The 15,755-nt window shown below is 41.3% G+C and overlaps 1 protein-coding gene across 13 annotated transcripts in view; it reads left to right on the top strand.

The window, feature by feature from the left end:
• RASAL2 (RAS protein activator like 2) overlaps positions 1–15,755 on the top strand; it is a 271,042-nt gene that overhangs the window by 244,667 nt on the left and 10,620 nt on the right. For 9 of the 13 annotated variants that reach the window (XM_081027010.1, XM_081027012.1, XM_081027007.1 and 6 more), the window contains 5 exons: positions 326–1,187; positions 7,738–7,872; positions 9,608–9,810; positions 11,024–11,111; positions 14,069–14,099. In XM_081027010.1, the coding sequence (XP_080883136.1) occupies positions 326–1,187; positions 7,738–7,872; positions 9,608–9,810; positions 11,024–11,111; positions 14,069–14,099 (1,319 nt within the window). The remainder of the gene's footprint in view (positions 1–325; positions 1,188–7,737; positions 7,873–9,607; positions 9,811–11,023; positions 11,112–14,068; positions 14,100–15,755) is intronic. The other 4 variants (XM_081027005.1, XM_081027011.1, XM_081027013.1 and 1 more) reach the window with 1 other exon arrangement.

The raw sequence follows: 15,755 nt of genomic DNA, 5'->3' as shown, positions 1-15,755 counted from the left end.
CTCTATGAAATTGATAATGTCATATATTGTAGCACTTAAAAATCTAGAGAACCTCAGGTGAAACCATGGTGTGTGTGTCTATCTGGTTATGTCAGATGGGCTGTGTTGATTCTTAGACTTGGCTTCTGTAGTGGAAGATTGGTGCCTTGGGCAGGGACCCTTCAGTTGTACACTCAGAGCTTCTCATCTTGAAGGTTTAGAAGGAACTGATTGAGTATGAATTGGAATGCTTTGGGAGGGTTTAAAGCCTAACTAGGAAATGATGGGATCTTAACTATGTTGCATTTTCCTCAAGAGTAATTAAGGGTTCCTTCCTTTCCTACAGTGATTTGCATAAGCTAAAATCTCCAAGCCAGGACAACACAGAGAGCTATTTCAGGGGGAAAACGTTACTGCTGGTTCAGCAAACCTCCTCCCAGAGTATGACCTATTCTGAGAAGGATGAAAAGGAAGGCAGCCTTCCTAATGGTCGCAGCGTCTCCCTCATGGACCTTCAGGACACTCACGCTGCTCAAGTGGAACATGCCTCAGTCATGCTTGATGTGCCTCTGCGCTTGACCGGGAGCCAGCTTTCCATAACCCAGGTGGCCAGCATCAAACAGCTGCGGGAAACCCAGAGCACCCCGCAGAGTGCTCCCCAAGTGAGAAGGCCCCTGCACCCAGCCTTGAACCAGCCAGGCAGCCTCCAGCCCTTGTCGTTCCAGAACCCCGTCTATCACCTCAGTAACCCCATCCCCGCAATGCCAAAGGCCTCTGTGGATTCCAGCTTGGAGAACCTAAGCACTGCCAGTTCCAGAAGCCAAAGTAACAGTGAAGACTTCAAACTCAGTGGCCCCAGCAACAGCAGCATGGAAGATTTCACCCGACGTAGCACTCAGAGCGAGGACTTCTCCAGGCGGCACACTGTGCCTGACAGACACATACCTCTTGCTCTGCCGCGGCAAAATAGCACTGGGCAGGCCCAGATCCGAAAGATGGACCCGGCTGGGCTGGGTGCCCGAGCCAAAGCCGCGCCATCCCTGCCTCACAGCGCTTCCCTGCGGAGCACGGGGAGCATGTCGGTGGCCTCTGCGGCCCTGGTGGCTGAGCCTGTGCAGAACGGGAGCCGGTCCCGCCAGCAGTCCTCTTCCTCCAGGGAGAGTCCTGTCCCCAAAGTGAGAGCTATCCAGAGACAGCAGACGCAGCAGGTAGGGGTGAGCGTTGGAGGGCCTGGCTTCTACTATCTCGGGTCTTTGTGCAGATATCGTTGGGAAACCCAATTGCTAACAAGGTTTCCACGTAAAAATATTTTCTGCCACCGTTAGATGGAAAGAGGATATGAAAGGTGTGGGAGGCACCTGGCTAGGTGAGGCAGCGGATGGGGAGACTAAAAACCACGCCCCGCGTGGCCTTTCCTTCTCTTCCCACAAAGCTACTGCCTCAGTTTGCGCTGAGAACAGAAGTAGCATGTGGAGTGAATAATTAGACACTTAAACTACGAAACCTATAGTCCAAATCAACTAGAAAATATTTTGGGAATCGGGACATCAATCCTCCATAATTTTTTTTCTTAAGCTTCCAGAACAAAGTTTTACATTCGGAGCCAAGAGTTTAATGTAACTGCTCTCTACTCCGTCCCCCAACTCCCTCTGGAAATACCAAGTCCTTTGTGCCTTTTCCTGGAAATGGCCACAAAAATAAACAACTGAACACCTGTAGAGGCAAGGTAAAGGAGAGAGGTAAAAACATAGAAACACAGGTGGTTGGCAAGTGTTCTAAATATTTACAAATCCCTCGTATTTCTCTTTACATGGACAAGTCCAGCTAGTATCCCACCAATCTTAATATTTTTCCAAACTTTTTCTCTTGACAAAAAGATTTCCCAAGACTTTAATCATTTCTTCCTTACATATTACATTTTGAAGGACCAATACATATTTTATTCTTTGAAACTAATAACCTTAGGAATTTGTGTGTGTACTTGTGTGTGTGTATCTTAGGTTCATCTGAAAAATTTTTATCTCCTGAGAAGCTTTGTATTTGTTGAATTTTTTGAAACCTAATCATAAGGACTAGGGAGCTTTGTGATTTAAAAAGTTCTATGACAAATCCTTTTGTGAGCAAAATACCTTGTCTGAGGAGACTGCAGTGAAACCCCAATGTGTCTATCTGCTTTCATAGGTAGGCATTTACTGATCTGGGTGCTTCTGCCTCCACTCTGCTGTGGTGACAGCCCTTCCCCTACTTTGATAATCATTGTTTAAAAAAAAAACAAGAACATTTACAGAATCTTTGGATACAGAAGAGGAAGGGATGAAAAGGATGACTAATTTAAGCTGATCCTGGTAGCCGACTTCCTGGGCAAAACTTTCTAGTTGGTCATTCTTTCCTGAGAAATAAAGTTTGTCTTTAGTCTTAAATTCTTCATTTTTATTTTGTTGTATTTCCCCAAATTTCACCAATTCTTTTGACTTAATAGGTATTTTCATTTAATGAAAAGGAAAAAAATTAGTGCTTGTATATCTATCTGTATCGAAATCGATATATATAAAATTTAATTTGTGTGCTAGGAGACTGCTAGTCATTCACACCCTATCAAGAATTATAGTTCCCACACATTGCTTTTATGCTAGCTTCTAGCAACTCCTTTCAGAGAATTAAAGTGGCAAAGAAAGAGACGTAATTTTAGAGCTGGAATGCTATGTGGAGGCAAACATCTAGGTGAGGGGCTTAGTGCAGCACGAGGGCCCGAGGATGAGATGAAGAGAGAAAATACCAGATCAGCAGAGAGGGACAGGACAGGGGAAAGCGCCCTCTACCTACTTTTCAAAAACTGCTGGAGGCCCCGCCCTGGACAGTAGAGAGAAATGCTTCCCCAGCCCTCCTGTCGCCTGCAGTTCTCGACTCCCAGGGTCCACGACACAGACTCATTATTATAAATAGCATAAATTAAATAGCCTTTTGTGTGATCATGTGGAACCAGTTGTCATTTATAATATTAGTGCTATGGGAAAATAGAACACCTATCACATAGGCACCCAGTACATGTTTCTATGGGTGAACAGAAGACTGGTTAGTTGGGAGGTAGGAAATGCATATGGTCTCCAAACAACCAATTTAAAATTGTTGTATGCCACAGCCAGTAATGAGTTGAGCAACGTGTATATTATATTCACGTGAAGTAGGGCACAGTGAGATGCCCTAGCATAGTTTTAAACATCCATTTTGTGTATCCCTTCGCTGGTATTGCGGCCAAACCATACCAGTCAAACCATACATCAAGTTTCTGGTTTTCCTAGATTGGCTTTTTCTACATAGATGTTTGTTCTTTCGAACTTTGTTTTTTTAATTCCTTATCTTTCTGTTTCTTGCTTGCTTTTCTCCCATGAAGCCTCTGAAGTTCTATAGAATCGGCACATTTTTTAGGCAAATTCCTTTACATATTTTAATTGTAAATTGTGTTGGGGAATTCTTCCCCCTCAAAAATGAGATTTCTTTGTGGGGATTGTTCGTAGGCGTCTGTAATTATCAGTGGCTTTGTCCCATGCAAATTCCATGTGTGCCAGAGGCGTGGCCATTGTTGGCAGCGTAACTAGTTTCAGTCTTCATCTACTGAGTAGGAAGGAAATAAAATCCATGGGAAGCAATGTACAGAGAAGGAATTTTTTAAAAGGAAACTTAATTTTTTGACCCTTTTCAGCCTCTATTTAGATTTATTTTTTCTCATTTTCCTCTTCATTTAATTTTTTGTGTATCATGTACTCTGTATGTATAATAGATTTTATGTACAATAAATGAGTTGTTCAGGTATGACACATTACCTAACCGTAGAAATTCAAATTTAAAGAAGCTTTTAAAATTGGTATTCGATCAGCCTATTGGAAGGATGTTGTAGCTGTCACATTCGGGTTTGTTGAACCCTCTCCTAACCAACCTCTTCAAGGACTCTCAGAGTTTACTTGTTAATTCAGTCAGCCCTTTCTTTGCTGTGGATAGAAGTGTTATGCATTGATGGGAACCTGACTGTTTCAGACTGTGAAGAAGCTGAAACCAACAAGTCGTTTATATCTAGTAAATACTAGCAAGGAACAGGGAGCTGGCCTGTTCTCAACTGTCATCAGCATAGCCAGGCTATGACTAAGTGTCGGGGCAGTGGAACTGCTGTCTCAGGCCCCTTTGCCCTACAGCGTTATGATTTTTCCCAGAGAAAACTTCTACAGCTTTTTCCCAAAAAGGAGAGACAGTCCTAATAAGAATTCCTACTCGTTTTCTTTTTTATCCTTCATTTTCTTTAATGATTCGCTGTTGAAAGTCAGTGGATATAAATGCTCTTCCTAAGGCTATAGCTTAGGAAAATGGGATCTGAACCACTTACCAACCTCTTTTCTCAATTTCTTTGACTATAAACTAGAGGGAATAAATTCTGCTATCTAGCCAGCTTATAAAGGAGATGGAACAATTTTGAGGAAAGGCGTTTGATGCACTTTATTACTCTACATAGTAATAAACTATAATCTATTACTAAGAGAAGGATTAGAGGAAAGACAGTGTATTTCTCTTATCAATAAATTATACTTTAGTAATGAATGCCAAAGAGAATCTAGAGTATTAATAAATGAATATTTTATTGAGCATCTATTGTACAATTAAATAGTCACTACCATTCAAAAAGAACTTACAACTGTGTGATATGGTGCCGTGCCTCAAGGACTGACAACCTAATTGAGAAATAAGACCTGCACACATAAGACTAATAGAAAAAAGTTAAAAAAAAAAAAAACCACTATATAGTTATTTCGTGTGAAGGACATACTACATCAAAAATTAATTTTGAATCAAAAATCACCTTTATTTTTTTCCAGTCTAGCACAATGCTTTTGATTTGTTCGACATTACTTTTCTATCTCTTTATAATTATATAAAGGTTTTATCATGACTGCAAAGAATAATTAATAGGATCTGATTTACTTTTTCAGCAGTTACTGACCACCTACCATATGCCATGCAAAGTGCTGGGATATTTTAGGAAGTGATTGAAAATCAGATTCACCCAATAAAGTAGGAAGACACCCAAATGCCCAGTGCCCGTTAAACAGCCTCTCATAATTCATTGGACAGTGTTAGTCCTTCGGAAGATATGGTAGCTACCACTGTCACCAGTGAAATGAAACAACTCTTGTTTTTATTGCTTCTCACTTAACAGTTATCCAAGATTACCCTAAGGAGTTGTTGTTTTTAATATGTTTTGAGGGGCTAAGATCTCCTTAGTGTGTTCAAAAGAGTATTGTTAGTTTGCATTGTATTTAGAGACACTCAATAAATAGTCACCATAACAAATCCCGGGAAAGAAAGTTCATTCAAGTTAACCTCTTGTTAACTATATAAAGCAGAAAGCTATTGAATTAGCTGCCTTGAAGTAATAAATTCCACACAGTGAAGTTGCTGTGTGTTTTAATAGCTACTTTATCTCCAAGTGCTATTGAATAGAAAATCCTGGTTTTACAGAAAAGCAGCTTTTCTGTGCCCTGTGTGCTAAAGTGATAAGATTATAAAATTAAAAAGGCATTTGTCTCCTTTAAATATTGACTTTCTATTAATTTTTTAAGATTCAGAACCACATTCTTTTGCCTTTCAGGTGTACATATATCAAATAAAAACCTAAATCCCTTGTTAAACTATTTTTTCTACCAATACTAAAGCAATTTATTGTGTTCTGCTTTTAAATCCAGTGTGGGGAGAGAGAGAGAGAGAAAGAGAGGGAGAGAGAGTAAGAGAGAGAGAGGTACTTTATAGTTCACGAAGTGCTTTTACATGCTATGTCATTTGTTTCTCATAATAACTTCTCGTGGATAATTATTATCTTCCTTTTTATAGATGATGCTATATCCTATAGGCCAGTGTTCCCAAAGTGTGATACTCAAAATTATTTAAGTATACAAGGTGTTTAATTAATCATGTAATAATATGAACACATTTTAGAAAGAAATATAATTACTAATATAAAAATATATTTATAAGTATATAATCTATATAACATCAAACTCATTATTTTACTGATATTATTGCTTAGCATAAGGACTTAGCTAACTGAAAAAAGGTTGTTTTAAAGAGATAATAAGCTACTAGTGATAATGTGACAAAAATAATACACAAATGAGTGAAGTATAAGAAACACCTCATACCCTAGTGGAGATAAAGGTCGATTTTTCAGAACTGAGGGTACTGAAGTTTAGGACATGTTTACATATTTCTTGACAAAGTGGAGAAAACAGCTTTAAAGAAACAAATTCTAGAAGTTCATTCACGATTGCTTGTGTGTGCCTCAGGCATGAAGCCATTTTTTTATTGATATGTATCTGTATTCTGTTTGTAAGTCAACCAAACCAGGATCTTCTTCATACCTTTTAAGAAATACCTTCATATTACTTTTGCATGGTATATTTTCAAGTCTCTCCCAATCCATCTTTGATAACCTTTTAATCTCTGTGGCCAGTTTTTTTAGTGTAGTCTTTCTAAATCTCAAAGTCATCAAAATACCCCTTCTTTTAAAATATCTCTTTAGAGTTTAATTGGGTTCTATTCCAGATTGATATAAAGATTCTTAAGGTACACAGCTCTGCACGGGAGAGAAAATTCCCTTCAATGAGATTATGGAATATTGGTCCACAAAATAGAAATCCATTTTAATTATCAAAAAGCTACTAACTCATATACAATGCTTTGTTCTCCATCTCACTCTCTTAGGCAGGCTAGAGAAACAGAATTTGTTGTATGTGTCCAGCATTGTTTGTGGATAAAGCACTAAGGTTCAGTATCCATTGCCAGTTTTCTAAAAACAAATACAGTAACAACATCAAATCTTTCTAGTAAACTACAAAGACCTTTTGCATACACTATCTTATTCAATCCTTAACAACTCCCTGAGATGGTCAGGCTCGGTGGTGATGGTGGGTGGTGCTGGTGGTACCCCTATTAAGCAGATTAAGAAAAGAGTGTTTAAGAGGTTAAGTGACAATTTAAGTGGCAGAGTTGCTACTCAAGGCCAGAATTCTTACCACTCTATCTATATTGTAAAAGGACAATTTTGCCATCCTAACTGGATAGAAATAGCCCATAGACTAATTTGATAGCCACTGTTTTGAGCCTGTATTCATCAAGAAACTTTCTGGTCTAATATATGGACGTTTTTAGTGGGCTTCACCTATCAAGAAATCATTGCTCTGTAAAAAATGACTAAAATCACTTGTCCTTTCTCTTCCATGAAATGCTTAGTGTGAAAATTAGGAATTCGACATTCTGATGTATAAATGGGCACCTTCTGAGTTTGTTTAGCATTAATCATTTCCTTGGTTGCCTGATCATCTCTGGGCTAAACAGATGTTTCCTCGCCTGAGCAATCAGCCATCAAGTTGTGCTTTCTTTCTCTCATTCTCTCATCACTGTAAATTCATTAGGTAATTTGGACCACGGGACTCATTAACAATTTTAAGACCTTGTGTTTCTTTGGAGGGAGAAAAAGGCAGATTCCTGGGTGTGTTGCCTAGGAATTTCTATTCAGAATAGTTTATTCTTCTACAAATGTGTATGTATTCTCTTTCCTTGCCCCCAGCCCTGGCATTAATAAACTTTTACTTAGAACTAAGAGCATTTGTTAGAACACAGGGATCACCATTGTGTTCTCCAAGAATAATTCTCTCTAAGAAATGTAACTAGTGGATGAACTGTTTGGGGCGATACTCATGAGTATTTCTGGCTCAGGTTCAATCACCTGTGGACTCTGCCACAATGTCCCCAGTAGAGAGGACAGCAGCCTGGGTTCTGAACAATGGGCAGTACGAAGAGGATGTGGAAGAAACTGAGCAAAATCCAGATGAAGCCAAGCACGCCGAGAAGGTAGAGCCACGTCTGTCTGTATTGACTTACTGCCCCACAGCAGCAGGCTGCCAAGAGGGTTGTCTAGCCACAGACATGATCCACGCCCCCAACTTCACCCCCACGTCTCATGTTAACCGTCATGTACATATCTGTATATAATAACTCAGTGGTGTCCTGATGTGAAAATATGCAGAAAATGTCCATCCAGCTGGGTGGGAGGAATTAGCTCTATTTTTTTTTTTTTTTAAATGTAGGTTGCCTTAATTTGGAGAATCCTCTGCTATTCATTTCTAGTCATTTTAGGTGAATGTTCAGTGTTTCTATAAACTGCTTGTTAGTGTTCAACCAAGGCCAAAATTTCCCTTGAATGGACTAGACTTCCTTTCTATATCTTGGTAATGATTTTTTTTTTCTTTTTGCATTTTTCTAGATAAAGAACTTCTAGTTCTATAGATGATTTTTAAAAATACATTAGGTGTTGGTTCCATTTTATTTTGTTTGTTTTTTGTTTTGTTTTTTAAAGAAAAGTTGACATGGAAAACAGTTATCAAGCAAAAAGCTTGAGATCATGTGTAGCATTATCTTATTTAACTAACAACCAGACAACTAGCTTCTGCTTACTTATCAGCATGATCCTAAACGGCTTATTGACGCAATCTACCCTTTGAACTGTCTGAAAAATTTGTCACCTTTGACCTCTGGATTAACAAGCATAGTTTAGAACCATGATGGTGGATAAGCAGAAGCTAATTGTCTGATTGTCAAGTAAATGGGTTATTATGTGATGATAGAGTATATTTTACAAAGCACCGTACAGACTTATCACTAATTAGCAATGAATTTAAGTAGGCCATCAACAAGAAAGCTTATGCCTCTCACCTCACCTAGAAATTTGACATTCCAGTATACTCAAACCCCAACCACAGCTACTTCAGTACAAGAAAGGGCCATGTAACCAATTGAATTATAAAGCTTCAGTGAGAATTGATTATATATAAAGCTTTAGCTTCTGTAAATTTATATAAAGCTTTAGTGATAAAACAGACGTCTGCGTTCCAACAAGCAGGACCAAATTGGGCAGATGAACCCCATCATGACAGTGGGCCATGAAGCAGTGTTCACCAGTCCTGGAGAACACGTCAGTACTTTTGCTTGAATATTTTCTGACCTGAATATGTTATGCTTTTATGGTTGGGGAGAAAGCAGCGATAGTCTACTCCGCCATGAAATTCTATTTATTGATCTAGTAGCTTAACATTATAGAAATGTTGCTTATTCTCTAAAGGGCTGATTCTAGTAGAGTAAAGGAATGGCAGTCTGATGAGCCAAGTTATGTTGAGATCCCAGCGTACAGACGATGATACAGAATCTTTCTTCTTATAGGCAACTGGCTTTTGGCTCATTGAAGTGATTTTTCAGGCTTCCCGGTGCTTGATCTTTTTTTTTCCTGCTCCCATTTTATACCCTCACAGATTGGATATGGCTTGCAGCAGCTGGTAGTTTAATGCGGAGAGAGACACATAAATATATAGATTTGGAATGCCAAGTTAACATTAAAAATGAAATTTTCGGAAGAGGGCAAAGCTCCTTTGCCATTTATGCTTGTTGGTAATTTTAAAGAACGTGAGCAGCACATGGAGACAGCTCAGACAGCATCCAACGTTTCCTTCATAAAAACGAAATCATTCACTTCGGAAACCGGTGTGACTCGTCTTTCTCTCCCTGTCTTTGTGCCCATCCTTCTCTGCTCCAGTATGAACAAGAAATCAGCAAGCTGAAGGAGCGCCTGCGCGTGTCCAGCCGGCGGCTGGAGGAGTATGAACGGCGGCTGCTGGTGCAGGAGCAGCAAATGCAAAAGCTGCTGCTGGAGTACAAGGCGCGGCTGGAGGACAGTGAGGAGAGGCTGCGTCGGCAGCAGGAGGAGAAGGACAGCCAGATGAAGAGCATCATCAGCAGGTCAGGGCCCCCTGGGGGGCGGGCTGCTTAGGGGGACCCACTGGGGAAGACATCCCAGGAGCCCTGAGGGAACAGCAGCATAGCCATTTTCAACTCTGCACACCCTCTGCGGTGCGTAGGGCAAGTGTGGTGACTGTATCGCTTAAAATTGTCTACATCTGTGCTCTTCCTTTAGTGCTCTTCCTTTGAAGACAGAGGTAGTCTTCCCTTCACTCTAACAATTAGGAAAAATGAAAACCCAGTGACTCACTCGAGAGGTCTTTGAGGAGAATTGGGTTTTTAAAAAACCTAACTATTCCATGTCCAAGACTAACTTAGTTGTTCACGAGTCCTAAGACATGGAAGGGCGTTTCGTTGGATATCGTGAGGGCCAGAGAACCGAGAGAGTGCCAGAGATGTCGGGAGACTAAAGAAGGGGTCAATTTTACCAAACTCTTACGTAGCACTTACTATGGTCCAGGCACTTGTCTAAGTACTTTACAAGTAATAATTTGTTTAATGTGTTAATAGTTTGTTTAATGCCAATGTCTGAAGTAGGCATTATTATTCTCATTTTACAAACAAACAGGAAACAGATTGATTAAGTCACTTGTCCAGAGTCGCTTAGTGGTACAAGCAGGGCTTGAAGCCACGCATTCAAGCTCCAGAGTCGTGCTTGTACCCACCATGCTTCAATCTTGTCAAAAGCTGTAGACGGTCAAGTAAATTGAAGACAGACAGGTCTGTTGTATTAGCCGTATGGAGTCTTCCTGAGAGCAGTTTGACAGAATTTAAACACCAGTGGGGTAACATGTCAATGGTGGCTGTGAAAGAAACTAGACCTACTAAGTGTAGAACGCTCTGGGAGGAGACTTAGCTACGTAAGGGAAGAGACAGGACAGCTGTCACAGAGTAACCTGAGACTAAGAGAAGGTTGTTGTTTTTCGTTGACTGCTTTGATATGTTAAGATGAAACAAGTTGTTCTGATAGAGGAGAGGGAGGAAATGACTAGGGAATACTGTCCCAGAGGGGATGAGCAAATGTGCGGGGTCCAGTCACAGAGGACTCGACCTTGGGTGTCTTCCAAGGTAAGAGAGAAGACAACACGGTTGCCGGGCTCTTGCTGAGAAGGAGTGGAACTACTGAACTATGATGAGTTTTGGGTTTCTTGTCCTCTACATTAAGTAGCCCTCTCGTGGAAGATGTTGACATGTCCTGTCTGCCACAATCTAGGCTAATGGCTGTGGAAGAGGAATTGAAGAAGGATCATGCTGAGATGCAAGCAGTTATTGACGCGAAGCAGAAAATAATCGACGCACAGGTAAGCAGCCTCAGAATCTCGTTAGAAGGCGCTCGTTTATAGTAACTGTTGTTTCCTGACTTCCCGCCCCTTTGCAAAGGCCAAGGCATGTACTGGAAAATGGCTCACTGGACAGTTCTCGGCATTACCTTTTGAAGATTTGCAGAGTTTCTATGTGACCTGCGACTTTTCCTTCCTTTTACTGAGGACAAGCCTGTTGACGCAGCAAAGTCTTAGCGTGCTTAGTGCAGTTGCCTGACACATCTCGGCCTAGTTAGTGCATGATGGGGTTTACTTCTTTCCTTGTGGAAATGATGGCATTCTCTAAGGGGACAGCTGTGGAAAACACACTGCATGTGTCTGCTTGTGACCTGCACTGATCATTGCTTGGCTGTGATCACGGTCTTGTCAGTCACGCCCACCGTGCCACCTAGCCCCTGACAGTAGTGGCACTGCAGGGAGAAGACGAGGTTGGAGAAGGTACCCTTCCTTAGCATTCTTTTGGTTCAGGGTTCGGCACTGATGCTTGTAATTCGCTTGGCTGCCCTTCTTTGTTGGCTGTGCTTCGACGGCCTCCTTTGGTTGATGAGATCAGAGCATGGGCCTCTCCTCACCGTAGCTCATACCTGTGACACTAATGGTGTGATGGCTGCCAAGAGCACCTCACAGGGAACATCAGTGATCAGAGTCAAATCCAGTAGGCAGACAATGTTTCTGATTCCTTTTCATTTTCTCAGTGCAAAACAATATGGTCGTATTTCTTAGAATGAAACAAATAACAAAAGGCAGGTGCGGTTTTGACAGTGGCTGGTCTGGCCACTGGATGTGTCACCTCTCTGAGGAGAACCCAGTCAGGTTTGCAATCTCACTCTCAAGTACCATGTCATGTCCTCAAGCTCTGAAATAAAAATGGGAGCAAGCACTTCATGTTCCACTCCCTCTCTGTACACCAGCCAGTACTCAGCCTGTGGTAGAGCCCCCATTGTTCTGAAAACATGCACCTACTACCTCCAGTCTCATTTCCTGGGATGGAGTTTACATTTCAAAGGAAGTAGGAAGGATGCTGAAAGCGCAGCCATGGGGAGAATGCTTCCTGGGCCTCAGACTCCTCCAAACACACTAGACTTGGTGTCAGGGATGAGGTGTGATGCTCTCTCAGCAACATAGCTCCCCAGCATATTTTGGACTCTTGAACTCCATAGTTTCTGGATATTTAGACATGCTAAGTATCAGAAGAAATTTCTGTTGTAATGCTCTTACTCGGTCCTTTTTTAAAAGTCTTTCTAGCTGTCCCCAGAGTGGGGGAGGACAGAGTACCAGAGACAAGGCTATCTCACCATCCATACTTTAAAAAGTTATCCCAGAGGCTTAAGAGAAACAACTTGAATAAAGAAGGCAAGTTAGTCAGGAAACCTAATATTAGTAAGTTTTCACTCTGGGATTTTCAATATGGCAATATACAGCAAGGGGGGGGGGGGTTCTATTAACCACATCAGGAGAGATTTGGGTTCTAATGAGATACAACAGACCATTTAATAAAATAATAAAGTAGCCCGTTTCAGCTGGTCTAAAACGGTGTCAGTCTTAAGCAGAAGGAACTTGGGTTGGCGTCATGGCTCTGTACACACTGTTTTCCTTTTCTCAGTTGCCTTAGCGTCTGAAGATTTCTACCCCACCCCACTCCCTATTTTGACATCTAGGGCAAGATGACTGGGTGTGAAGCAGGAATCATAGGCAAGAAAGTGAAAGCAGGAGAGGGGATGGGATTAATCAGGGCTCAAATGCTCTGGAAAGTAAGGATCTTCTCTAAGGATCTAATTAGGAGCGTGTCACTGCTCAGGAAAAACGTACCCTCAAGGCATCAGTCAGGGTCAGACTTGTCACCTGGCTTAAATAGGTGATATTTGCATCCATACCTCAGAGCAGTGGTTTTTAAATGGTTTGGTTCTGTGGACTATTTTGATGAAACCAGAGGCACCTTCTATACATAAATTTCCAGCTGCTCCTAACTGACCACTCAACAAGTCCCGCTCTCAAATAATAGATCAAATCACACTGAGGTTGGCTAAATGTAATCAATCACCGATTCCAAAATAGGCGTTACTATGTGATAAATTTTCTACCAGTGGCCCACTGTGGATCCTTAGAGAATAGTGGAAAATCCACTAGACCACATTTTGAAAACCACTGCCCCACGCACAGCACAAATCATAAACACTAAAGCCAATAAAAAAAAAAAAAACGGTTTCCAATTCCAACTGTTGTCTTACTGACACATTAAATTCTTATTATAGTAAAAGACCATGAACATCCTTTGACACCCTTTGTAATAATGACTTTTTATATGAGATCCTTTCCTTTGTAAGGATAAATCTTACATCTTAAGTGTTTGATGGAGCAGAACAGCCCAATTGGAAACACTTAACAGAATGAGATGTTTGGGGGTGAAAGCTTCCCAGCAAGGTATCCCATACTTTTATGTCCCTGACATCTGCCTTGGTGCCACTACTAGTAAAAAAAAAAAAAAAAAAAATACGTATTTCTGAAATGAATACGGCATTCTTTATACTAGAGATGAGCTCAGCGTTTCCTAAAACACTAAAGGCCAGATGCCCAGTGAACTGGTTTTCATCTCTCTCGGCAGCCTCATGTCCCCACAGGAGAGACTTGTCCCTGAATGCAGCCTCCCTGCCCCCTCGAGTCAGTTCATGCTGCAAGGCCCAGCCGGAGTCAGCCGCTTTCTAACTGAAATGGAGAGGGTCCCGGACCTTGTAGCATAGCCGTGGGGGTCATGGTGATGGTACTATGGGACCGTTTCTTAAACATCAGACCAGGGACTGTGCCACCTTTCACCCCCTCCCCCCCCAGAATCTCTCCCTGTGACTCAGATGGAGAACAGAGAAGGGCTTCCTCCTCTGAGAAGCAAGCAGCTGCCTAGTTACTGTTGCAAGTGATATCTCCGCTGTGTTAAATTACAGGTCATAAATGGAGATGAGATTATTCAAACAGGCAAGTAAACCCTGTCGTTCTCTAGCCGAGCAGCTCCCAGCCCTGGCCCGGTGCACTGGCCTCCTACCCATTCCAGCTCCTTCACTCCCCGCACTTGACCTCCTTCCTGTCAGGCAGGGAGGGACTCGATGGCTTTGCCTTTCAATCCAGGCAGAATCAAAATGGCAGATAGAGCATCTTTTGCCGACTAAACTTGAATTTCAAAAGTCCCTATTTGATTTTTTTTTTCTTTTACTTTTTGTTTTATTTTGAGAGATTGACAGTGAGGGGAATTACAAAAGGGAGTTTCTCCACTTGGAAACTTTCAACTGTTGGGCGGCAGGGGGTGAGGGAATGCTTGTCTTCAGCTGTTACTCTGGTAGTCAGTAAATAATTACAATCACTCTTAGCCTTCTTTTTGACCCTTTAAGAATCAAATAATTTTTCATGAATGTCATTTTTTTTTTTTTTTGTATAAACCTGGAGAATCCTGCATTCCTTAGTATTGGGGCCTTATTATTTATCCCAATACGGAAATCTCTTCTTTTTTCATTATTTCAAGAAATTACCAGTTTTTCTGTTTAGAGATCTTTCCTAACCGTAGGGGGAAACATCAGATTTGGCTCCCACCCCTTGTTTTCTGGTAACTGCTGACCAATCCTTACCTACTGGCTTGGAAAATCTATACTTATAATCCCAGTAAACTCCACTGGCTGTAATTTTTTCATTGTTGTTTTTAAAAGCCTTGTAAATCTGTCTTTCTTTGAGATTTGCCTATCCTTACAATGAGGTACTTACCTTCCCAAAGCCAAAAGCGTCCTACACTAGATTAGTGGTTAATTAATAATGGTGATGTGGGGTATCTTACCAGCTGAGTTCTCCATTAAGGAAAGGAAAAATTTATTTTTGTAACGATAGTAACAAGCTTGAGCTAGTTTTTTGTGTTGGTTTTTTGTTCATACTTTGAAACTATGACCACCAGCCCTGCTGCCATACACATCCCCCCCCCCCAACCCAAGTTGGAGATTAAAGGGACGTGTCAGTTGATAGTGCTGTTGCATATGCTTTTACCTAAATTCTCCCCCAGGGCAGTGGTCTTCCCCCGGCATCCTCTTGACAGCTCATTTCCCAGCAGAGTGGGCTGCACACAGCTCCAGATAGCAGTCCTCTAACAACAAGGAACAGCGTCCAACTCTGCCCTCATAGGTCCTCTCCCAACCGTCTCATGACTCACCTTACCATACTTTTCCCCAGGTGAATGCAAAAACTCCCAGGGTAGGGAAGCGCCTTTTGGCTTTGGTGGTTGTTCCTCATATGTTATTTTCTTTTTAATTTCATGGGCGTAGGTAAAGCCGGTCCTTCTCTGCGTTAACTTATCTACTGAAAAGCGACAACTTAATGTTGGGAAGGTTCTGGAATGATTTACCTAGCTGCTCAAAGTAGGATTAGGGTTTCTCTCCTGATCTTCGTGAGACTGATAATTTTTTGATGGGATTTTTTTTTTTTTTTTTTTTTTTTTTATAATTTAGATGAGCCTACTTTCCTTGAGATTGCCTTTTTTTGGCCCTCCCCCCCCCTTTTTTTTTCATGTGTGTTCAACAACCTTTGGTTCCAAAATACTGGTTCTAAAGCATTTTTTTTTCCAGAGACTCGAAACAAAATGAAAGCAGTCTCCTT

Source organism: Rhinolophus hipposideros (genome assembly GCF_964194185.1).
Source record: "Rhinolophus hipposideros genome assembly, chromosome: 19".
Taxonomy (NCBI): Eukaryota; Metazoa; Chordata; class Mammalia; order Chiroptera; family Rhinolophidae; genus Rhinolophus; species Rhinolophus hipposideros.
Note: the sequence above shows the minus strand (reverse complement) of the source record. Positions and strands in the feature narration are given on the sequence as shown.